General features: G+C 59.0%; 1 protein-coding gene across 2 annotated transcripts in view; it reads right to left on the reverse strand.

The window, feature by feature from the left end:
- SDK2 (sidekick cell adhesion molecule 2) overlaps positions 1-23,082 on the reverse strand; it is a 264,926-nt gene that overhangs the window by 14,675 nt on the left and 227,169 nt on the right. For both annotated transcript variants that reach the window (XM_078438221.2, XM_078438220.2), the window contains 9 exons: positions 21,854-21,955; positions 21,595-21,710; positions 15,746-15,938; positions 12,874-13,011; positions 11,145-11,306; positions 8,119-8,244; positions 4,256-4,420; positions 2,491-2,631; positions 2,083-2,221 (listed from right to left, as the gene is read on the reverse strand). In XM_078438221.2, coding sequence (XP_078294347.1) covers positions 2,083-2,221; positions 2,491-2,631; positions 4,256-4,420; positions 8,119-8,244; positions 11,145-11,306; positions 12,874-13,011; positions 15,746-15,938; positions 21,595-21,710; positions 21,854-21,955 — 1,282 coding nt within the window. The remainder of the gene's footprint in view (positions 1-2,082; positions 2,222-2,490; positions 2,632-4,255; positions 4,421-8,118; positions 8,245-11,144; positions 11,307-12,873; positions 13,012-15,745; positions 15,939-21,594; positions 21,711-21,853; positions 21,956-23,082) is intronic.

A 23,082-nucleotide genomic window follows, 5' to 3' on the forward strand; every position in this document is an offset into this window, starting at 1 on the left:
CAGACTAGCTCCCCGCGTCACTCTTGAACTCACCAAGGGAGCTTCAGAGGGTTAACGCCAAGGGTCAGGAGAAAAAGGGAAACCACGGCCTTTTTCCTCCTGATCTGCTCAGAGACCAGAAATGAATTCCGGGCGCCAAGTCCTGCTCCACCTTTGACAATCAGCCTTCGAGAAAGTGCGCTGCCCGCTGAGTTAGAGGCCTGGCTCTACCTCACCTGTTCGAACACGCAGCACGCGGCACCGAGCAGCCCGCCCGCCATGGGCGCCCAGAGGCTGGAGGCAAGGGCCGTGCTTTCCTGAGCCCCCTGAGCTGGGGGTGAGGGCGGTGGGCCGGGCGCCGAGCAGGTGGCTGGAGTCGTTCGTGACTCTGCCCTGTTTGTGCTTCCTCAGGGCCTTGGAGCGGGGGTGGTCTCATGCCCCGAGATCTGCCCAGGTGTTCTGGAACTGTGGCTCTGAACGCCAGCTGCTCCCCCCAGGGGCCGGCAGTGCCCTTGCTGCAGAAATGCTCTCTGAGAACAATCCCGCGGCCTGGGAACAAGTCACAAGCAACCTCCCTACCACCTCCAACCTCGCGTGCTAAATCTGTACTGATTTCGTTCTAAATAACGGAGCTGCCTCCTTAACTAGTTACAAATGAAACAGTAACAGCACTGGCTGCAGTCTTGTGTAGACGAGATGGGCAAACATGTGACGTCGGGAGGGGGGAGGAAACGGGGTGCCGGGCTAACACGATCTTGGCCGCAAGTAGGGTGAGTGGAGGCAGGTTCGGGGGGCCGACAGTGTCACCAGGGCTGGGTCAGACTCCCAGAGCCCGAGGCTGGTTTGATGCAAACGGGACTTCTGTGTACACACAGCAGTGTAGGGGGCACGCAGGGGCCGCGGTGTGTGTACTCTGGGGGCGTGAGAAGCAGGCGAGGCCAGGCCGTCTGTGAAACGCCCCCTTGTTCCATGTGGCAGAGCCCCGGAGCCAGCCTGGCGGGGCTGCGGTGGACAGGCCGGGCCCCCACCTCGGCCTCAAATGGCTCTTTCTTTGGAAAGCTAGATCTGGCGGGGGATGAGAGCCGGGCCCGCCGGCCTGTGTGCCCCTCCCTCTGTCCTCCCGAGGAACACACACATGGCCTCTTTCCTCCAGGACCAGACAGAGGGAAGCTTTGTGAGCTGCGCGCCTGGCCGGCGTGCACCTCCGACGAGCTGGGAATGTTAAGAGGGCCGAGGCCAGAGACAGGCGCTCCTGGGCCACAGCCCCCCAATCTCTCCTGAGCTCCCGGGGGCATAAAACTGCCAGATCACATCAGATGAGGGTCCGGTGGGCCCCGGCAGCTGCCCTTGCCCTTGGAGGTGCACAGCCCAGCCTGCCACGGGGAGTGGGGTCGGGGGAGGGGGACCCAGGGTTGGAGAGAATTCAGGAGGAAACAGGAACCGGGCGCACCGCCAGCCTGGACCTTTCCTGGTTGGCTGTTCTCAGATGCCGCCCTTTGAGGGCGATGCTGGGAGCGTGGACTTGTGGGGTAAGTAGGAGAAAATTGTTCTAGAAGATGCAGGAGCAAGGACCAGGGGAGAGGGTGTCCACACTCTGAGTGCCCTTTCTTCCCAGAATTGGGAGGAGATGGGCAAGGCGTGAGCAACACCGAGGGGCCTCCCGGTACCTCCTGCTCAGGTGTGCCTGCCTAGACCTACCTGTGCTGCGTCCCCCTCACTGTTGGGGCAAAGTAGCTCTCATGGCTTCCGGACCCGCCGCCAGGAGCAGCTGGCTCCAAACAGCAGGGGGCTGGCGTGCGAAGTTGTATAAGCCCTTTGCATTGCGCTGGCATTGGCAGAAACCCTTTGTCGCCACCTCCTTGTGGCGTTTCCCCCACTGCGCTCTCATACTAGGCTCTGGCCCCCAGATCCCGGATGTGCCTCCCGGGCCCGGCTGACCATTCCCGGCCCCTGAGCGTGAATGCCATTTCCGGGACAGGGAGGCCCAGTGGGCCCTGCGTGCCCTGTGCCCTCCCCAAGAGTCCTCCACACCCCGGGCACTGCGGGCCCCCAAACCTCCATCCTCCGGCCACCCCCCGACTCCCAACGCAGAGATCCCTTTACCTGGTATACAGGCCGTTCTTCCGGCAGAAGGAGTTCTTGACGGAGAGCCTCCGGTTGTTGAGTTCCAGGGCGGGGAAACTGCTTTCATCCAAGCTCATCATCTCCCCATGGCCCAGGGCACCAGACTTGGCATTGTTCCCTGGGTGGGCAGTGGGGGCGGGGGAGACAGCATCCAGTCACTCGGGCCGTCCCTTTAGACCGGTGACCTCCCCTCTCCCGCCTGGCTCTCTTGTTCGAGGGGACTAAACCATACCACGGAGACCGCGTGCAGGGGCCCCGGGCCGCCCCGCCCATCAGAGCAGGTGCATCCCTAGGAGAGAGAGAACGCCCAGCCCCCTCAACCTTGCCACAAGGGGAGGCAGGCCCACGGGAGTCCCGTCCAGCCGGCGGGGCTTGGTGCCAGCTCACCCGAGTCGGTCTTCTTGGCATACTTCTTGCTCTGGCCCCGGATGATGAGCACGAATACCAGCAGCAGGATGAAGATGAGGCCGACGAGGGCAATGACCACCAGGAACCACCACTCCTCGTAGAACGGGTTGGCTTTCTGAGCTGGGACACGGGTGGGGGGGTTAAGTCCAGGGTGCTCAGCCCCCTCCTGCCTCCAAACCTCCCGCTCCAGCCGGGACCCCACCACCTGGCTCTCAGTAGGCCGGGTGCATGCCGTCTCCATGGGGGAGACCCTAAGACACGGGTCACTGACTGGGGGACAGTTTTAGCTCAGGCGCCTGCTCTCTTCTGTTGTTGGTCAAAGGATGCTTTTAGTTCTGAGGTGCTTCTGGACTCACTGGGAGAGAGTGCTCGTGTTGGTATTGATTAGTGATGTCTGCTGAGGACACAGGAGGGGAAGCAGCCATGTAGTTGCTTCTGGACTCACTGGGAGAGAGTGCTGGGATTGATTAGTGTTGTCTGCTGAGGACACAGGAGGGAGAAATGGCCATACACTTGCTAGTTTTCCTTTTTTCTTTTCCTTTCCCCCCGCCCCGGCTCTTGCCACCCACGGCCTAAGGGCTACCTTGGCAGGCAGACCCAGCTTTGTATTGGAAAAGTAGCTGTCTGGCCTGTGGTAGGCCTGTGAGAGCTTCTCCCTGGGGGCAGGGCTCAATCTTTCTCTGGTGGCAGAAAGTGGGGGAGAACCAGGAAGGTGGACGTGAGTGGGTCTTTAGAATGCTTCCTCCAGCCAGGGCTCTGCTTCTTTCAAAGCCCCCAGTATCATGCCTTTTTCTTTTTTTTATGTTTATTTATTTTTGAGAGAGAGAGAGAGCGAGCATGTGCGCATGAGTGGGGGAGGGTCAGAGAGAGAGAGGGAGACACAGAATCCGGAGCAGGCTCCAGGCTGAGCTGTCAGCACAGAGCCCGATGCGGGGCTCGAACTCACGAGCCACGAGATCATGCCCTGAGCTGAAGTGGGACGCTTAACCGACTGAGCCACCCGGGGGCCCCTCTCACTACCATGCTTTTTGTACCCAGCCACTTCTGATCCGGGGGCTGCCTGATGAGGGGCTCACTCTACTATTTCCCATGATCTGGTTCTATCAACCCGACAAGGAAGAATGTATGTGGGAGGAGGGAGGCAGCCGGGTTTCTGAGACTCACCCAGTGGATGAAAATTCTGAGCTATATTTCTGCCTTGACAGAAGGGGCCCTGATATTAAAACTTGGTTAGTGACTGGATTTGGGGTCATGGGTTTTGGCATGTGAGTCCTCTGAGACATGTTGGATGGGAAGATGAGAGGAAAAGGGGGAGGGATAGGAGTCCTATCCCCCCAGCTCTGGGCACTGCTCCCCGGGCTGCTGACTCTGTTTTTGGGGGCGGCTTCCATGGAAACACACAGTTTATGGCCTGGGTGAATCTCCTGGGTGATGAGCTCACAGAAGCTCTCATCTTGGGTCCACTGATTTGTCCACAAGCCCCACTGAGCCTCCTGCCCAGGGCTTCTGGAATCTTTGTAAAGGAACCCCAAAGATGCACCGCCCCAGCTTCCTGTGGATCTCAAAACTAACTCAGGCCCTGGCCCAGGCTCCCTGCCTTGGAGAATTGAGAAGACAATGCCTTTTAGCTCCCACCCCAATGCTGCTGGTGTTATGCTGCCTGCCTCTGTCTTCTTTGCCCAGCACCAGTCTCTGCCACAAGGCTATTCCATGGGGTGCCCTCACCCTGCCCCACAGGCAGTACCTGGCACAGACTGGGAGGGGCTGCTGGGGGTGCCGAAGCCGTAGTCGTTGACGGCGATGACCCGGAAGTCATAGCTCACGCCCGGCTTCAGGATGTCCATGCTGAACGTGTAGGAGGTCACCTCCTTGGGGATGTCTTTGATGAGGATGTCCCATAGCCCCTCGTCTGCAAGAACATCGGGAGGGAGGCGCCCTATGAGGGAGAGCCCCTCCCATCCCACCTGTTCCCCTGAGAGCAGAACCTGTCTGGTCTGTCCCCTCAACACAATCCCAGCAGATGTTTTGACAAAGATGCCTTTTTGGAGTCTCTGACCCTTTTTTCCCTTTATTAAAATATCCGTAAAACATTAAAAAGATGTGTGGTACGCAGAAAATATTGTCACAAGCAACCCAATACCCCCAGCCACAGGAAGAGACTCAGCATCTTAGCCCTTGTGCAGAATAATTCAACTTACCCATTTTCCGTGTCACTAAAAAGTATTGGTCAAAGTGATTTTAAGTGGCTGCCTAAGCTTTTATCACGTGGGTGTACCCTCCTTTCCTTAACCGGGCCTCTATTTTTCTGACTCCCACTGACCCCTGCCCCCCAACTTCCTATTCAAAATATACACAGTAGTGGCATCAGACAAAAAGAAGAGACTTCTTAAAAGAGCTGGAGGAGGGGTGGGGCTTGCCCGTGAGGCTTTGGTCAACTTGCGGCGACGGATGGGACCCATCCTAGGCTGCCTCCTTGCCGAGGAGAAGAGATCTGAGAGAGAGCCCAGAGAAGCTTCGAGGGGCTCTCCACCTGTTCTCTACCCATGTTGTTTCCAACCACCCCACCCTTTGAGCTCCTGACTTTCTTTTCGGACCTGCCCCTTTGTCCGTGGCTCTCTGGGTCTTGCCCCCTTGGGACCTAATTCATTTCCACCGCATTCAAAAGGAGCAGTGAGCGTGCTGCCCGCCCAGGAGAAGTGTAGGCACACTGACGGGCAGGCTGGGAAGGGGCCCCGGCCAGAGGCTCCACGCAGGGCCGACGTGGCTGGAACGGCACCCGGAGAGTCGGCGAGTCCTGCCTGTGCCGGGACAGGGCTGACTTGGTGACCAGACTGTCCGACCACCCTTTTCACAGGGTCCAGGGGTCTGTGGCGGGTTGAGCTCCCAGGTCCTCCATTCTGTGGCCTGGCAGCCCTGGACGAGCTCCCACCTGCCTCCTGCTCGCAAGAGCCTCCCAGCTGCGGCCTGACCCCTCAGTGAGGCGCCGTTCCTCCTCGCCGGTTCTGAGCTCCTCTGGGAAGAGCCGCCTGTCGGGTCCATAGGCTACCCCCTACTTCCAGCTTGGCCCTTGCAGGGGCTGACGGAGTATCTTTCCTTCACCAAACGTGTTACAGATCCACCCACGTCAGGAACTCTAGTGGAGGTACCGTCACCCCCATCGTCGCCGCTGAACTGTGGACCAAGGATGTGCTGGCACTTTCCGAAGCTGCCTTCCGGTCCTACCCGTCCAGATCCCTCCAACTCAGAGGCAGCCGTGAGGCCCCGTCTGCGTTCTGCTGTCCTCACAAAGGCTTGGGGTCCTGAGCGTGGCCTCATTTTCCATCTTCCTTATTTGTTCTGGGCGTCTGCCTCACACACACACGGTGGCTCTCTCCTGCTAAGGCTAAGCAGTCCCTCCAGGGCAAGGACCACACCTGATTTGTCTCTGCAGCCCAGTGCCCAGCACCCGCATCCTCTAAGAGCTGGCTGGATAACTGAGCACAAACCTTCTTCCCCGACCTTTCCATAGCGTCAGGGGCCCCAATTTCAGTACTGCATGCCTTGAGATCCGAGTATCAGGGTGCAAGTCCCCTCTCCTCCCATGACCTTGAATTCTCTCGTTCACCTTCAATACCAGTCACAGTGACGATTATGACGATGGTGATACCAATGCGGCAGCGACATTTATTCCTCATCCGTCAAGCATCGTGGTTCTAAGGGCTTTACTTTTCAGACCCATGGCAATGGCGGGGAGAAGGAAGAACCATCGTCCCCAGGTTACAGATGAAGCAACCGAGGCTGGGAGAGAGCGGAACCCATCTTCCCAAGGTCAGGCTGCCGTAAGTGGCAGAGCCGGTGTTTCGGCCTAGGGCTGTCGGACTCCTCTGGGCACTGAACACCCTCCGGGTATCCCGGATGCTGCCGTTAGAGACCCGCAGCTGATTCAGTGCTGGCTGGTTGGGCTCGTCCGGGACCCCACTGCCCCGCAGAGGCTGGGGGCCTCCCACCTGCTGTGTGACCCACCTCGTTCCACTCTGCACAGAAACAAACGGTGGGGCCGGGCAACAGGGCCTCCAGCCCTGGGAGTCGGCTGATGCGCACGGCGGGTCCTACGGGCCAGACACCTTGAGTGCGTCCCTCCCTGCTTTGCGGTGCCTGGCTGTTCTGGTTTTGCAGAAAGCAGGCACGGTCAGCTGATTCTGTCCAGCAATGTGGCGCAATTCCACCCTGGAGATCAGGAGGACGTGTGGGGAGGTAGGGGTGCAGAGGTGGGGGATGCTCTCCGGCAGCCACAGGGGGAGGCAGGGCTTTCCCCTTGCCCTCCACCCGCACTCTTTCCTCGCAGCCTTCGACCTCTGTCAGAGCTCCTGGGTTTGGCTCCCAGTCCCGACCCTTCAGGGCTCCCGCCTTGATCCCACCTGTGTGCACCAAGTCACAACCCCCAACCCTGAAACACCGGGTCCCACGCTGGACCACCCAGGGAACGTTGGAAAATGAGCAGGGCGGAAGTCTGGAGCCAACATTCCATAGCCTGGCATGCCGGCTGGCTAACTTGGATGGAAAACATAGGCACGGGCCTGGTCGGGAGAAGCACACGGCTTATTCCTGGCCAACTCAGCAGCCGGCACTGGAGGGCAGGGGAGGGACCATCTGGGGTGGGGAGACAGCCAACCTCGCACACATCTTCCAGCTACACGTTGGATCTGAGTTGCTTAGATGTGATAGCTCTGTGCCACTGCAATTATTAGCACAAGATTAGGGCAATGAGGAGGTGCTGGCATTAACTATTTGCCATTGAGATGATTAGCGCTCAGCTACCCGCGGGATTAAGTTTGTCACTGGGATGTTGCGATGCTCCCATTAGAAGTATTAGCCCCGATATGCCTGACTGCCTCCCGTGACGATGATTACTTGCTATTCATGCTGGAGCCGCACAGTCGTGTTTTCCTTTCTGAACTTCAACCGGCTAATCCGCGGACCCCGAACAAGCCTCCAGCTCTTCGCTGGCACTGGCACCTGCGATTAGCGGAAACCTAGCAACGGACAGAGCTGGCGGCAGCCGAGGGCTCCGGTGGGTAACGGGAGCCGGGAAAAGCAGGTGTCTCGGTGACTGTAAAACAAGAGTGCTGAGAACAGACCCCTGGAGCGACTTCTCCGTCGCTGGTCTCCTGATGGCTCTGGAAGTTCTTGTGATTTGGTTTCAGGCTTGACAGGAGGGGTCGGTGCGGTTACAGGAGTTGCTGAGATAGTCAGGATGGCAGAGACAGACCTTAAGGAGGCAGCCAGGGCCCCCGGGGGACAGCCGGCCTCCGTACACGCTACTGGTCAGCAGGGTCTCATGTAAGACTTGGCGTTTCACCGAGGCGGGGGAGGGGACCAGATGCTTTGCTCCTCTGGCTTCTTGAGTCGGTCCTTACCTGGCCCTAAGTGCTGTTCTCCAGGGGGCCCCTGGGTGTCCCCGACTTAAGCGCGCAAGTCTCCGTTTCCCACTCGCCCCAGGCCACCTCTAGCTTCACCTGGAGCAGCCCAAGCGTCTTCTCAGGAGGACGCACGTGCGCCAGGGGGAGGGGTTCTGGGAGGAGGAGAAAGCGAGGCCTGGGATCTGCTCCGGAGGGAGGCAGGGTGTACCTGATGGCCTGGCCTCTATGACGTAGCGGGTGATGGGCCCTTTGCCGGGGTCTCCGCTGGACCAGTGGATGGCGATGGCGGAGCTGTACCGCACGATGATGGGCACTCCAGGTGGCCCCGGGGCACCTGCAAACAGCATAGGGTGAGCAGGAGGAGGCGTGGCACCCAGCCCCTCCTCCCTGTGCTCTAGCAGGCGGGGCTGGGCAGCGAAACCAAGCCGGGCGGAGTCTCGAGAAACCCTGCAAGTGCCCAAGGAGGCAGGCCGGGCCTGCCCAACGCAACTACGTTCTCCGGGTCACCCACACCCCCACGTTCTGATTTCTAGGGCAGGAGAGGCATATAGGGTAATGCCAGAAAGATCCCTGGAGCAGAGTCAGGAGAACTGGGCTCCTTGTTCCAGCCCCAGAGCTCATTACATGGGGGACATGGGTCAATTCACATAGCCCTCTGGTGCCTCAGTTTCCTCATCTGTAAGGCCCTTTTGGAATGTAAGGCTTGAAGGGATGTGTCCTGGGGGGACAGCAGAGGCGAGTGTGACGATGTAGCAGGCCTTTGGCAAATGAGGGTTGGGTTTTGGGGGCTGAAGGGCTTCCTGACGTCTCGTCTCCTTGCCTATCATGGCAATGTCCTCCCTACTTCCTGCCTGAAATCCCCCCCGCCCCGGAGCATTTGCACCCAGGCCAGGCCACAGCAGAGGCTGGGACCGCTGGAGGAGGAAGAAGTGGGCTCTGTTGCTGGCTGTCCTGGGGTGGCAGGTACATCAGGATGGCAGCCTGTCACGCCAGCCACCTGGGCACCGGCCCCAGGGGTCGAAGCAGGAGAGACTTTACTTCTGAAGTAAGAATAGTGAGCCAATCCTACCTATCGAGGGTCCCGAGCCTGTCCTCTCTGAGGGTGCCCTGCCGTTCAGGCCAGTCCCCTGGGCTCTCACTGTCCCCGGAGCCCTGACCTTGTGTGCTGTCCCCTCCATGTCTGTTCCTCACGAGACCCGGAGCCTTGTCTCCCCAGAGCTGGGGACACAGTTGGTGCTTCCTACGCACTTGTGGGGCAGGGGGAGCAAGTTGGTTAGTGAGCGGGTGGGTGACCGCTTGGCCGAGTGTCTCCTGCGGATGCCCACAGAGAAGAAGCCTGGAGTCCAGCTCCGGACTGAAGATCCTCCAGACCCGAGGGATCTGGACAGCAGGCCAGGGGCGCAGCCCATGGCCCAGCCCTTGACCTCAGAGGGCCTCACTTCCTTCCTTCCTTCCTTCCTTCCTTTCCTTCCTTTCCTTCCTTTCCTTCCTTTCCTTCCTCCCTCCCTCCCTCCCTTCCTTCCTTCTTCCCCCGCGACGTGCGTCCTGCCCACAGCACAGGGCAAAGGCGGCTGAGGGGTCAGGGGGTGTGGGACACAGCCCAAGGGGGGCTGTGAAAGGTGGGGTGGGGCTCTCAGGACCCCGAGTTCTCATTCTGCACAGGACAGAACTCAAGGCTGAGAGAAGGAGAGCTGTCCTTAACCTCTTGTACTAGAAGCTTCCAGCACTTCCAGCCACTGCCTGGCCTGGAGGGAAAAGGATGCCTGGAGGCATGTCCTGTCCCTGTGGACCCTTCCTCGCCCACACTCGCCGGGCGCAGCTCAGCTCGGCTTCAGAGGGACCCCCACGCCTCCTCCAAACTTCCTGCTTCCCCCTCCCCACCCCTGCCTGGGAGCCTTAGGTTAGAACAGTGTGTCCTCCAGCCCTCTCCTGTCCCCGCTGCTCCGCCTCCCTTTGTCCCTGCCAGTTCTCTTCCTGCTTTTGTTTCCCAGGGAAGTTGGCTCAGGTGAAGAGATGGCACAAGAGGGGACGGGGGCAGGTGAAGGGCAGAGGGGGTGGCTTCCGGCCGCCCGCAGGCCTTGTTCCAAAGACGGGCAGGAGCCAGCCGGCTTCTCTGCAGAACAAGAGGCGGGGAACCACAAGTGCCCACAAAGAGAAAATGAAGAGGGGCCAGGCCAACCCAGCACGAGAGGACACGCCTGCCTGCCAGGTGAGAGGCGAGGGCAGGAATCCACCTCCAGGCCCAGCTTGCCTCCCAGAGGTTCCCAGGCTGAGCTGGGCAGGGAGCGGGGGCGGGGAGAAGGGGAACACAGAGGGAGGAAGGGGGAGGAGCAAAAGGAGGGGGGATTTCAGGGAAAGTTTGAGACGGGCTGTGCACTTTCTCAGGGAAGGAAGGAGCAGAGGCTGGGCAGTGGCTTTTGTGTTCAGGAGGGGACATCTCGCATGGGGGACAAGAATCTTGGAGAACCAGACTCAACCACAGCAGGTGCCCTGAAAAATTCCCCCAGCCCAAGGAACCTCAGGAGGTGTCACAAACTTAAAAGGAGCCCCTCTGCTCTCCCCTCCCCACCCCACCCCACCCCTCCCAGGCACAGTGCTCAGCCTGGCCTACAACTGCCTTGCTCCTTTCTTCCCCTAACCATGCCAGCCTCTGTCACCTCTGTCTAGGAAGGACAGGCCCCCGTGCCCATGGCCTGGAACCCCCCCCTCCAGGCACAGTGCCCCTCACAGCGCTGGGCAAAGAGCCACCCTCAGCTCTGGTTCCTGTGCAGGTTCCTGGGGTGAATGCTCAGAGGTTCTGATTTCCCGGGCCCAGGAATGTGACTTACTGCAGGCACCCTGGGGGCCTCTGACATATGTGTCCACGGCTCAGGCCCACCGTCCCTCACACCTGGACACGCAACCCCTTCCCTTCTCCTCTGCCATAGCTGCCTTGAGAATACGACAAACACTGCTTGGTATTTCCTTGTGTCTGTCCGAATTGCCCCACGAAGTCTTTCTCAATCCCCTCCCTTAAACGTCTCCCTCACCACCCCCTTCTTCTCCGCTAGGCCCCACCCCCATACGCTCTAGGATCATGGCTCTGTCACGTGTCTGCTGTCCCCACTAGACCCCATCTCCCTCGTCTCTGCATCTCCTGGGATCTAGCCCGGCTCCGGACAGCCGCTTCTGACTTGGGGGGCTGAATGCTGTGTGGGGGGCAGCACCCCCCTCGTCCGCCCCATGCTCCCCTACCTTCTCCGGGGCCCGTGGTGACGTTGGCTTCGATCTCCGGCCCATAGGTGAAGGTCTTGGCTCTGATGCGGAACCTGTAGGTCATCCCCTCTGCCAGGTCCTTCACCTTCAGCCACAGAGGGCTGTTCCCCTTCACGTCCACTGTCACAATCTTACTGACACCTGGGAGGGAAGCACAGCATGTGGGGACAGCAGGGGGGCAGGTGGTGGCCTCAGGGGAGAAGAGCTGTGTGCAATCTGTCCACTGACCAGGCACAGGGTCCTTTGGCATCTGCTGGGAAACGACCCCCCCCCCCCCGCCCCATCCTGTTTAACTGAAACGTATTCCAGATGGATCCTATGCTGTGTTTTCTCCCCCACGTCGACCTGCCCAGAACTTTAATCCCAAGGATCACCTTTCAGAAAGTGCTTCTGGAAAGACACCACCGGAGTCCAGAGTTGGAGGGGACACACCTCAACCCAGTCCCGGTTTGGCCATGTGGCCAGATGATGCCAGACTAAGGTACCGGAAGGCCTGTGCTCACACTGAGCCCCCCGGGTGGGCCAGGCAGAGGCCACTGTGCTGAGAGCCTGTCCCGTCCGCCCGCATCTTGTCCCCATGACCTCTGTCCTCTCCTTCCTGTCCGAGGGAGAGATGGCCCCTTTCCCGGGTCCTGCACCTGACCACATCTCCTCCTGGGGCCCAGCCCTGCTCCGTGTCCCAGCACACAGGGCGGCTCTGCAGAAGGAACTAGCTGCTGGGGGGCAGGGACTGCCAGGAAGACTGAGGGTCATTGTTCCCTTGGCTGACCCAGAACTGCTGGCCACTGTGGTCCTCCCAGGGCTCCGCCCCTTGTTCTGGCCCCGCTCTGTAGACAGGGAAAGGTGAGAGCGAGGTGACCCCAGAGGCGGTCACCTCCGGCCACCAGGCCACCACCTGGTAGGCCAGCCACACCCCCGAGTCCTCGCTGGGCTCTGGAACGGACCCAGGCAACCAGGGGCAACCTCCTTCCTGCCTCTCTAAGTAGATGGCGGTGATATCCGGGCTCACTCACGTCAGCGTGGGGGTAGAAAGCTGGCAAGTGTCTCTTGTCCACAGTCAGGATTAGCACGGCCCAGACTGGGAGTCTGGGAGGGGGGCAGGGTCCCCACCAGGGCCTGGAGGAAGGGGTGGGGCTCTAAGGACAGCTAGGTGAACAGGGGTCAGGGTGAGGGGAAGACACTTGCACAGCACGGTTCTTGATCTGAGGTTCACAAGGGAACAGGGGTGCAGCGACCCCCCCAAACTCGTGCTTTCCGAGGAGAGGCCCCAAGGATTTTACCAGATTCTCAAACGGGTTGCTGACCCCATGTGGGGCAAAGATCTATCCCGAGTAAGGTTGACATCCTAAATTTCTGGGGGGGAGCAGGCACAAGAGGGACCGTCAGGGCCTCCCTCATCTTCCCAGGCCTGACAGCTGCCTGGCCACCGTGGGACCCTGTATCTCTCGCAGGGGGCCCTCCCTTTCCTCCCCACTTCTGTCCACGGACGGGGAAGGAGACGCAAATTCTCCCTGGGACTCGGGACTCCTAGGTTGCTGCCCGTCTCTGCCCCCGACTTGCTGCACAGGAAATGCCCTTTCCCTTGTCTGGTCCCAGTTTCTGCCTTTATAAGCTGAGGAGATGCTCACCACACCCAACTCTGTGCAGTAACCCCAAGCCCTTGCAAAGGGAAGGTTGAGGGAGCCACGCTGGGAGGGTCCCCACTCACCATCCACCGGGGTGCAGGGCTCATACACCAGCCGGTAGCCCTCCAGGATGCCGTTGGGGAACTGTGGGGCCTCCCAGGACACGTTCACTGAGGTTGTGGTCAGCTCGCTGAACTTGACCGAGCTGGGAGCACTGGGGGCTGCAGACAGACAGCAAGTGGTTTGCTTCCTCCTCCCACAGACGTTCAAAACCCTGCTAGGCTCTGAGGAACTAGCAGGGGTGATTGGGTCTGGGCCCCGGGAAGAGAGAGAGGGCGGGGGGTCATCAGAGGTCATCGGTACCCCCTCCTCTCCCCCACTGACGTTGCTAGCACTCGCTTTCCAATACCAGAGTCTGAGAACTGGGAAGAAAAAGTACTTTCTTTTCCGTAAAGTTGGAGAACTCCGTTTCTTCCTGCTAAGTGGCCCCGGACCCTGGCTGGGAGCTCAGAACATGGCTGTGCTGCACCTCCAGGGTCGCTGTGGGGCCAGGTGATGTCCTGGCTTCCTAGGGCTTGCGCTTCCCCTTCCCTGGTGGAGAAGGCAGGGGCCGTCTGGGCCTCCGAGCATGAGGTGGGCACTGAACAAGAAGATGCCGGCACTGCAGCCACGCGTGGCCTTTCTCCCGTCCCTGGAGCCCCAGGGCTTGTCACCGAGAGACCACACTGTCAGAAGCAGAAAGTCAACCATCCGGAAGAGATGCCTTCTTGGCCTGAGAAGCCTGGAAAGACCCCGAAAACACGGAGTGGGGGGGCCTGTGGGGGACTCTGATGGGGAGGACAGAGGAAGGGAAGGAAGCGCAGAGCTGGCTCCAGGCGGGATGACCAGGCTATTATTGTCCGGTGCCGCCCCCCACCGAGCCTAAGCTAATCTGGACCCTGCTTCCGCTCCAGCTCCAACAGCTCCGGGAGGCAGCCCCAGCCAGCAGTCTTTGAAGGAGGAAGGCCAGCTCAGGGGGCCTTTCCTGCCTCCCCTAGGCAAGAGGGACATGGGTCAGAACACTTTGTCCTGCTGACGGAAGCTTCCAGGCTCTCAGGGGCTCACATCCGGCCCATGACACTGACAGAGAGTGGTCTGGACAAGCAGGCACATGCACACACCAGACCCTTGGGAGCCAGTGGAGGAAAAGGGTTTCTTTGGAGCCACAGCTTGTCCTCAAAGAAGATAATACTTAAGAACTGACTCCACGGTCTGGCGCTCTCTCTCTTTTTTAATTTTTTAAAAATGTTCATTTACTTTTAAGAGAGAGAGAGACAGAGCATGAGCAGGGGAGGGGCAGAGAGAGAGAGGGAGACACAGAGACCGAAGCAGGCTCCAGGCTCTGAGCCGTCAGCACAGAGCCTGACGCGGGGCTCGAACTCACAGACCGCGAGATCATGACCTGAGCCGAAGTGGAACGCTCAACCCACTGAGCCACCCAGGCACCCCTGGCTCCCTCTTTAAGAGAGAGGTGATTGGGGTGCCTGGGTGGCTCAGTCGGTTGAGCATCCGACTTCGGCTCAGGTCATGATGTCGTAGCTCGTGAGTGGGAGCCCCGCGTCGGGCTCTGTGCTGACGGCTCGGAGCCTGGAGCCTGCTTCGGATTCTGTGTCTCCCTCTCTCTCTGCCTCTCCCTGCTCATGCTCTGTCTCTCTCTGTCAAAAATAAAATAAATATTAAAAAAAAAAAAAGAGAGAAGTGATTTATAGCACAGGAAGCAGCAGGTTGGGAAAGATGCTTCAAGGCGGGCGGGACGGGGTTGCGGAGCACGCAGGACAAAAGGCTTGTACTCAAATCCACAAGGAGAGAGGTTAAGGACAGGGAAAGGAGGCTGCCAAGCAATGAAGACAGCCCAGGACAGCTCACCCGGCCTGGCCTCGAGCCTCTGCTTCCCCACAGACCAGCCAGGGGTTCCTGGGCAAGAAGCATCACTTCCCAGGCCACCCCTCCTCACTGTGAAAGGGGGGTAGCACCAGCCCCGCCCGCCCTGGGGCTTCTGGACCCGAGACCTGCCTTTGGACACTGTGTATAGGCCCAGCACTGCACGTGCAGGCAGCAGGGTTCTCACCATCCCCGTCTTCTCAGCCCTGTCCCACCGTCCAGCCTCCTAACTGGCCTCCCTGACGCCCTCCCCTCCCCTCCATCACTCTGTCTTCTGCACAGCAGTCAGGATGATCTTTTAAAAACATAAACCAGATCCTATTGCCCAACGGCTTAAACCCACCAATGACCCCCCCAGCGCACTTAGAATCCATCCCAGGCTTCCTTCTAAGCGTGCCCCCTCCCCCCACCATCCTGTACGGGCCATTTTCTCTCATGCCACCTGGCTTTCAGTTCCTCTAATCCCTCCAGCCTCCTGGGCCTTTGCACCTGTTGTTTCCTGTGCCCGGAACCCCTCCTCCAGAGCTTCCCACGCTGGTCCCTTCTCCCTCAACTCTCAGCCCTGATGTCAGCCCTCAGAAGCCTCTGCAGGCAGACCGGTTCAAGGCCACCTGTCCGCCTCTGTCCCCGTCCTTCTGCCGCTCATGCTCAGTGCCACCCGAGGCCAATCATCTAGATACGTGTTTATGATCTGTCTTACTCCTTAGGGTGAGGATCTCGTCGGTGTCCTTCACTGTCGGGAAGCACCTAGCATAGCGCGGGGCCGCAGAAAATGCCCAAGAAATACGTGTAGCACGAACGAAGCCGGGGCCATATAAGAACATGGCATGAGGCAGAGATGGGCTGGCAGGCTACAAGATGTGGGGAGGGCAGGGGACATCGGGGGGCTCCCTCCAAGGCTCTTTGGGGACAGCCTCTCTCTTCTGAGCACTCTCACCCAGGCCTCTCTTCTTGGACTGTGCTCTCACACGCTGGAGGCCGTCTCCAGGTGGGCTCTCCCCCCCGCGCCCCTCCTCTCTGGCCCCTCTCCCCTACCTGCTTGCTGGGTCTGGCCCCGGGTGGGGGTACTCCGAGGCCCATCTCCCGCAGCGTTGAAGGCCGCCACGCTGACCATGTAGGCAGTGTAGCCGGTCAGATTCTTGAGCTTTACGCCATTCTCGGCCAGGAAAAGCGTCTTCACCCGCTCGGTGACATTGCGCCGTTGAGCTTGAGCTTCCCAGAAATAAATCTGTGGGCACAGCCAGTCGTGGGAGTGAGGTGGACACATTCGCCTCTCCTCCTGCCCCTTTCGTCCACACCATCCACACACCCCGGACAGCGGGTGTGAGTCATCCAGTCAGTACAGAAGCACTTAAGAGCTGTTTTAGAGACCCTTCCGGAACCTTCCTTTTCACAGCTAATACTTCAGTCTCTGCTAGATGAAACCCCAGGAGAGCACAGACTCCACGTATCTGTTCGCCGCAGGGCCTGCGGGCTTAGCACGGCACATCAGCCCTCAGAATACAGTTACTGTTGGAATAAGCCAATGCTCTTCCGCAGGAACCTGAGACGGGAGGTTAAGGGCAGGGTAGGCAGACTCCACCCCAGCCGTACTGTGTTAAGGACCAGCGGGCCGGCACCACCTGGGAGCCGGTTAGAGATGCAGAGGGTCGGGCCCACCCTTGGACCTGCTGCCAGGCACCTGCAGGTGGACAAGGCCCCTGGAGATTCACCTGAGCGGGACAGTTTGCACCCACTGCAGAGGCTCGAGCACAGTGTGACTTCACCAGGTGACTCCCCTGAGCCGGAGTTTTGTCGGCTGGACAGGGGGGCTAAAGACACCCCACTTCCCAGGACCAATGTGAGGACGAGCAGAGGTGATAAGGAGGGAAGAGCAGAGACACTGCCCGGCCCCGCTGAAGGCTTCTGTCTACCTGCTGTGCTCCACGTTGCTTCCAATGACTTCCTGTTCAGCGGGGGCTAGCGCTCAGGGGCAGTGAAGCTCTGCATTCTGAACTGAGCCTGGTGGTGGGGGGGGAGGATGGGGGGGGGGAAGCTGCAAGCCCCCCCACCCCCCGACAGTCAGCGAGTATTTGGCGCCACCTGCTGCCCAAGCGGGTTTCTGCACGCGACTGACTATTTCTCAAGGTGCCTGGAGGAAGAAGCTAACACCAGGGTCTGCACCTGGCACTTAGGACATCTTGCTACCCTGAAATCCTTGCTTGTATCTAACCTGGCCCACTTAAGAAAAAAAGATTCCTCTGACATGAGTAGACATCAGAGAGAGAGTTGCCGTGGTCCTTCATGCACTCATTTTGTTCACCCTGCCCAGTCCCGGCGACAGGGATACAACAGTGCACGCAGAGCTTGCTGAATCCGGGCTGCGGGGGGAAAGGCCACAGCGGACGGCAGAGATCCGGGTGTTATCAGCACATACGTGGTACCTGCTGAGTGCACACGGAGACATTGGATGCAGAGACAGTCACAGGGTGATCTCGGGGCCTCGATGGGCAGGGGTTGGGGCCGGGAGAAGCTGGAACAGCCAGGGAGGGAAGTGGAGAGAAGAAAGCATTTCTCAGAGGAGGGAGAGGTCTGCCGTGTCAAATGCAGGTGCGAAGCCAGGTAGGGTGAGGCCTGCATCTGACTTCCCGTGAACACAGGGATTGTCGGGACCTAGACAGCAAGGGCTTTAGTGGGGTGGTGGGGGTGGAGGGTGAGAACCCACGTGGGGCAGTGGGGTTGGGCGTGAGAACCCGCTTGGGACAGTGGGGGTGAGAGCCAACTTAGGGCGGGTTCAAGAGACCCCGGGAGGACAGTGACTGGAGGTGGCAGGGTCTAGAAGATTCTTTTTGAGGATTTCTCCTATGAAGGGACCAACCAGAGAAATGGCTCACAGCTGGAGGGATACGTGAGGTCGGGAAAAGGCACTCTAAGGAAGAAACGGGTTTCAGAATGCCTTTATAGCCCTGCCCATGGAGAGAAAAGGAGGGTGCGGCAGACAGGGGCCAGTGCTGGAGTCTTGTTCTTGGGTGGGTGGGGAGGACCGGGGTCCAGGACCCAGGGCCACCACACATACAGAAGCGAGGCACCCTCAGTGGGTTTCTCTGGTGCGTGCACAGCGAATCCAGCGGACCTTTGCCAGCCGACCACCGGCTGGCACTTCCATGGATGGCACCAAGGGCTGAGCGCTGACCCCGGGCCCCTGAGGCGCACGCGGCCGAGTCGTAGTGCACGCCAACAGGTAGCCGGGTGCCTGCTAGAACGCACACTCCGCAGAGGGCTGACGTCTTGGTGGATTGGGCTCCCTTGTGTCCCAAGCACCTAGAGTCGTACCTGTGGGCACACTGGCTCCATAGATACCTGCTAATGAATAAACACCTCCTGCAGGCAGGAGCGGGTGTAGGAGTGAATTCTCACAATCGCCCCCCTTGTATCTGCGATTTCAGTGCCCTGCCCTTGTGGTTTCATCACATCCAACGGGCCAACGGCATGCCTCTGGCAAATCAGGTTCACAGCCACACGCCACAGCCGGGCTGCTGCCGGAGGGAATTCACCCTTTCGGTTCAGGAGCACAGCCTCGCCCCGGGCGGGCTGGCCACCGGCCCTGGTCCACTCGCCGCGCATCTCCCATCTCCAAATCCAGGTTTCACTCATCCCTCCCCCATCTCCCCGCCCCTCCTGACTCCTAGCCGAGGCCCCTTCACCGGGAAGCCATCGGGCGAGATTTGTGCAAGCTCCTGGTACCACCTGTACCTCCTCCAGCCCCTGTGTCCATACCCTCTGTCTGCCTCGGCCCCCATGGCGGCACTGCCCCCTCCTTTCCAGAATACCTTATGTTCCAGCATGAAATCCCAGCCCCTCTCGCCTCCTCTAGGACTACACCCTACCACAGCTTCTGCTCTTCCTGGAATCACGTTTCCCCTCTTTCCGGGACCACAATTAGCACACACACGAGTTGTCATTTCTTCCATCTCCACCCCCCCCACCCCCATCTGTTGACTGTTTCTAGTTCCTGCTCCATTTTCCCTTTAAAGCCAAACTCCTTATAAGGGATCTCTATCTGTAGTCGCTGCCTCCGCTCATTCTCTCTGGAAGCCCTCCAGGCAGGCATCCCCTGCCCCCAACTCTTGTCGGTTAATGCAATCGTCCAGGGTTCGGCAAGCGTTCTGTCAAAGGCCAGGTAATAAATATCTTTAGGTTTTGCAGGCCACACATCTCGGTTGTAACTCAAAAGCAGCCAAGGGCAATGTATAAACAAATGAGTGTGTGGCCGTGTCCCAATAAAACTTTATTGACAAAAACAAGTTGGGGGCCAGAGGGAGCTCATGGGCTGTAACCTGACAATCCCTGCACACTCACTTTCTAGATTTCACTTGCTTGAGCTCTCAGGAGCATTTGGCACATCAGATTCCTCCTTCAGGAAGCGTGTTCTTTATGTCGGTTCTGAGATTTCAGTCACTTTTTTTTTTTTTTTGGTCCCAGGTCTCCGTTTTCAGTCTTCTTGTGTTTTCTACCTACACGTAATCTCAGGGCGTTCGGTATCCTCCATATACTGAGGCCTCCACATCTCCAGCTTAGACCCTCCTAGACTCCAGACGTGTATGTCCAGCTCCATTTGGCGCCTCCCCTTGGATGCCCAGTAGACGTCTGGACCTGACTCCAGCCTCTTCCTCCCTCCACCCCCTTTGCCTGCTCTGTGACTGGAGCTCCATCAACCAATTGCTTATAAATTCTTGTCGCTTCTCCTCTCCTCACTCCACATTCAGTTCAGCAAATTCTGCCAGTTCCACGTTCGAATGGAGCCCGGAGAGCAAACGCCTCTCGCTGCTGCTCCCACCTGGGCTACACCACCGCCGCGCCTCACTGAGATTACTCAGCCTTCTCTTGGCGGTTTCCTGCTTTCCCCATCTCAGATTCCTCCCAGCACAGCACCCACCACAGCCTTTAAAAAACCCAAGTCAGTCATGTCCGTCGTTTGCCCCAAACCCTCCACGTCTGTCTTCTCATTCCGAGCGACAGCCAGAGCCCTTGAGGGCTCTGGGTGACGCCGCCCAGCTCACTGCTGGGACCTATCTCCCATCACGCCGCCCTTCACGCGCTCCGGGACACACGGGACGCTTTGTAAATGCCAAGCACCCACGGACCCCAGGACCTTTGCTCTTCTTTCCCTCTTTCTGGAATGTTTTTCCCCCGGAAGAACATGTGATTCTCACCCTGTTCTTCATTTTGGCTCAAGCGGCAGCTTCTCCTTAAATCCTTTCCCAATGACCCTACTAAAAATTCCAAACCTCCCCCTGGCTTGCGCTCTCTACCCCCTCCACCTGCTTCATTTACCACCATCGGCAGGTGTTACTTGTTTTGCGCACCGTTGGCCTTCTTCCCCTAAAATTTAAGCTCGGGTTGCCTCTCCGATCACTGCTTCACTCCCAGACTGAGAACCCCGCTGGGCACAAAACAGCAGCTCAATAAACACGTGTCACTGCAAGACCGTAGCCGAATGGACACACTTGCCCGGGTTTAGTCTGACCCAGCGAAGTTCATCTGAGCTGTGCTCACTGGCTGGTGATGTCAATACATCCTTAACATTGGTGTTAATTCATGTGGATGTTAATACGCGTCTGGGATGCAGTTACTCAGCGTCCCCAGTTAATGTCCACAGCGGCAATGTTTTCCGGAGCACGCAGACATCTGCCGTGTGATAAATGATGTCTGTCTGTGCATCCTCACATTTCCTGCGTCTGCACATTAACTGGAGACTTCCACGCCTCGGCAGTCTGGGGGCTACTAAATGCAGCAGGCCCCGCCCCGGCTCCTCCCACTTCCTGTGGGAGGCATACGCTGGGGCGGCAATATTTAGCTTTCCCAGCTGGCCCTCCTCGCAGGCTGGAGGCCTGTCATCCATCTTTGGGCTTCATTAGCAAGACGCGTTTCCTCCTCCTTCCCGCCTCCTCCCCCGCACATGGAAAGAGACTCCTACACGGGCTCCTGTCTTAAACCGGGGCCACCTACATGAACAAGCTAGTGACCCGGGCGAGCCCCTTCCCTTTGTGGGAACTCGGTTTCTGCCAAGTAACCCACGAGGCCCCTTGGGGGTCTCACACCTGCCCACCCCACGGCTGCGCCGGGCTTCTCTCTGGACTAACAAACCACCAGCTGGAAGCAGAGAGGCGCAGGATGCTGGTACAGGACGCAGGCCTCCGACGAGGCCAAGGACCCCGACCAAGAAGACACGTTATTATTATTTTGTCCACCACCTCCTTGGGCGGTTGTGTTCAGCGCCCCCTCCCTCTCCACCCCTCACAGGCTCTCCGGCAGCCTGACTGTCTGCTACCTGCTTTTTGTGTGATCTGGCCGGACCATCTAACCCGGGTCTCGGTTTCCTCATCTGTACAATGGGCTCAAACATTTATAATCTGCCAGCTTCACCGGGCGTTCAGGAGGATAAAGGAGTTCTAAAGGGCTCCGCTGAATACCGGACACGAATTGAATTCTGTTGTAACACATGACCTCCACGGAGATCTAGAGATAATTTTAAGCAGCGATTTCTGCATCTTAGCCCATCGGTCTTCTACTAATTGGCCAAATCAATACCGTAATTCGGGTTGGCCAAAGACCCACTTTGAGGGGGTCTTATGCCGGCATTGGGAGTTGGTGGACTGGGGCGGGGGGTGTTGCCGGGAGAGGATGCAAACCGAAGCAGGGCCCGAAACGTCCTGAATCTGAGCTGGGCCCGCCCCAAGGATGCTGGAGAGCATGCCCGTAATTCTGCATCGGCTGCACACCATTTCAGTGGGTCAGGTGCGAACGGCCGAGAGAGCAGGTGTATACTTGGTGACCTCTCCCCCCTACCACCCGTGGGTCACTCCCACCCCCGAGCTGGCCCTCTGCCCCTCTGGAGCCCGTACCTTGTAACCCTGGATGTCTCCATTCTGGCTCTCCAGCGGCGGTGGCTCCCATGTCACGTCCAGCTGCGTGGCCGTGGCGCCGTGGACAGCCACGTTGCGGGGCGCTGCCGTGGGCACTGGAGGGCGTGAGAGGTCGTGAGTGAGTGGCACAAGTGGGCTTCAGAGAGGAGCAGGAGGTGAGTCGGGGTGTTCTGGGGCCCCGGAATCCCGTATCTCCTCTAGCTGGACTCCTGGGGCTGGAAGGGCAGGTGGGGCTCACCTGCTTCCCCGACAAAGACTTCCTGGGGGGGGCTCGAGGGCCCCTCACCCACGGCGTTGTACACACTCATCCGTATCTCGTATCGCCGGTGTTTGTTCAGGTCTGCGGGGTGGGGGAGGGGAGAAACACGGAGAAGTCACCATCCCTGCGGGGGACGGCCTGGAGGCTGGAGGCTGTGAAGACGTACCTGTGATTCTAGTTCCTGCCTGAGGGTTCGGGAAGGAAAAGGCAAGGGGTGGGGTGGCCAGGGGACGCCGTGCCTCCCCCCCCGGGAGTCGGGACACAGGTCTATGGTTGGCTTCTCGGCCAACGGTGCGCACACCAGATACTTTAGAGACTGAAAGAGACACTTAATATTCATGCAGGGACAACTGGTGTGAACCAAACTGTTCTCCCTGGCACACTGGGCCACCCCCTTTCCTGTCTGTCCTGGGCACACCGGGTCACGGGTCACCCCTTCCCCCACCACGGCAGATGCTTGAAGTTCCCAGCTGCCCAGTCCCCATCAAACAGCTCTTCACACAAGGGGCTCAGCCCTCAGGGAAGGGGCTTATCTATCGGATGTGAATTCTGGGCTAAGAAACACTGTGTTTTTGCTAAGTTTGGGGGTCCTGGGGGGAGACGCCTGGACGGAAGCTGGGAGACAGGGGTAGCTGCGGGAGAGTGGGCCCCGACACCCAGGCTGGGATGTGCCACCCCTGCTGGGGGTGAGGCCACAAGGTTCTCCCACTGCTGTCCCTGGGCCCCCTGCTTCGGGTTGGTGGGGGAGGGGAGTTCTGCCTCTTGCCTGGAATGTGGGTGGGGGGGTCACCCTAAGTCAACTGGCCATGAAGCCATTGGCTGATGAAGGAAGGGTAAGGACAACATAGTCTCACGCTTTGCCTCACACGGAGCACGGGGCTCCCCTGCCCAAGCTCTGGGCCTTTGACGGGAGAACCGTGCACTTCAGAAGGAGAGCGAGAGGGGTTAGCTCGGTGGGTTGAGCGTCTGACTTCGGCTCACGGTTCGTTGAGTTTAAGCCTTGCGTCAGACTCTGTGCTGACGGCTCAGGGCCTGGAGCCTGCTTCGGATTCTCTGCACCCCGCCCCCTCTCTCTGCCCCTTCCTCGCTCATGTGCCTCTGCGCTCTCTCTCTCTTAAAAATAAATAAATGCTAAAAAAATTTTTACTATACGTGCTGCCGAAACGAGCACATTAAAAAATTTTGAGAAGGAGAGTAAGGAACATTCC

This window comes from Panthera onca, chromosome E1 (genome assembly GCF_046562875.1).
Source record: "Panthera onca isolate mPanOnc1 chromosome E1, mPanOnc1 haplotype 2, whole genome shotgun sequence".
In the NCBI taxonomy this organism is placed as follows: domain Eukaryota; kingdom Metazoa; phylum Chordata; class Mammalia; order Carnivora; family Felidae; genus Panthera; species Panthera onca.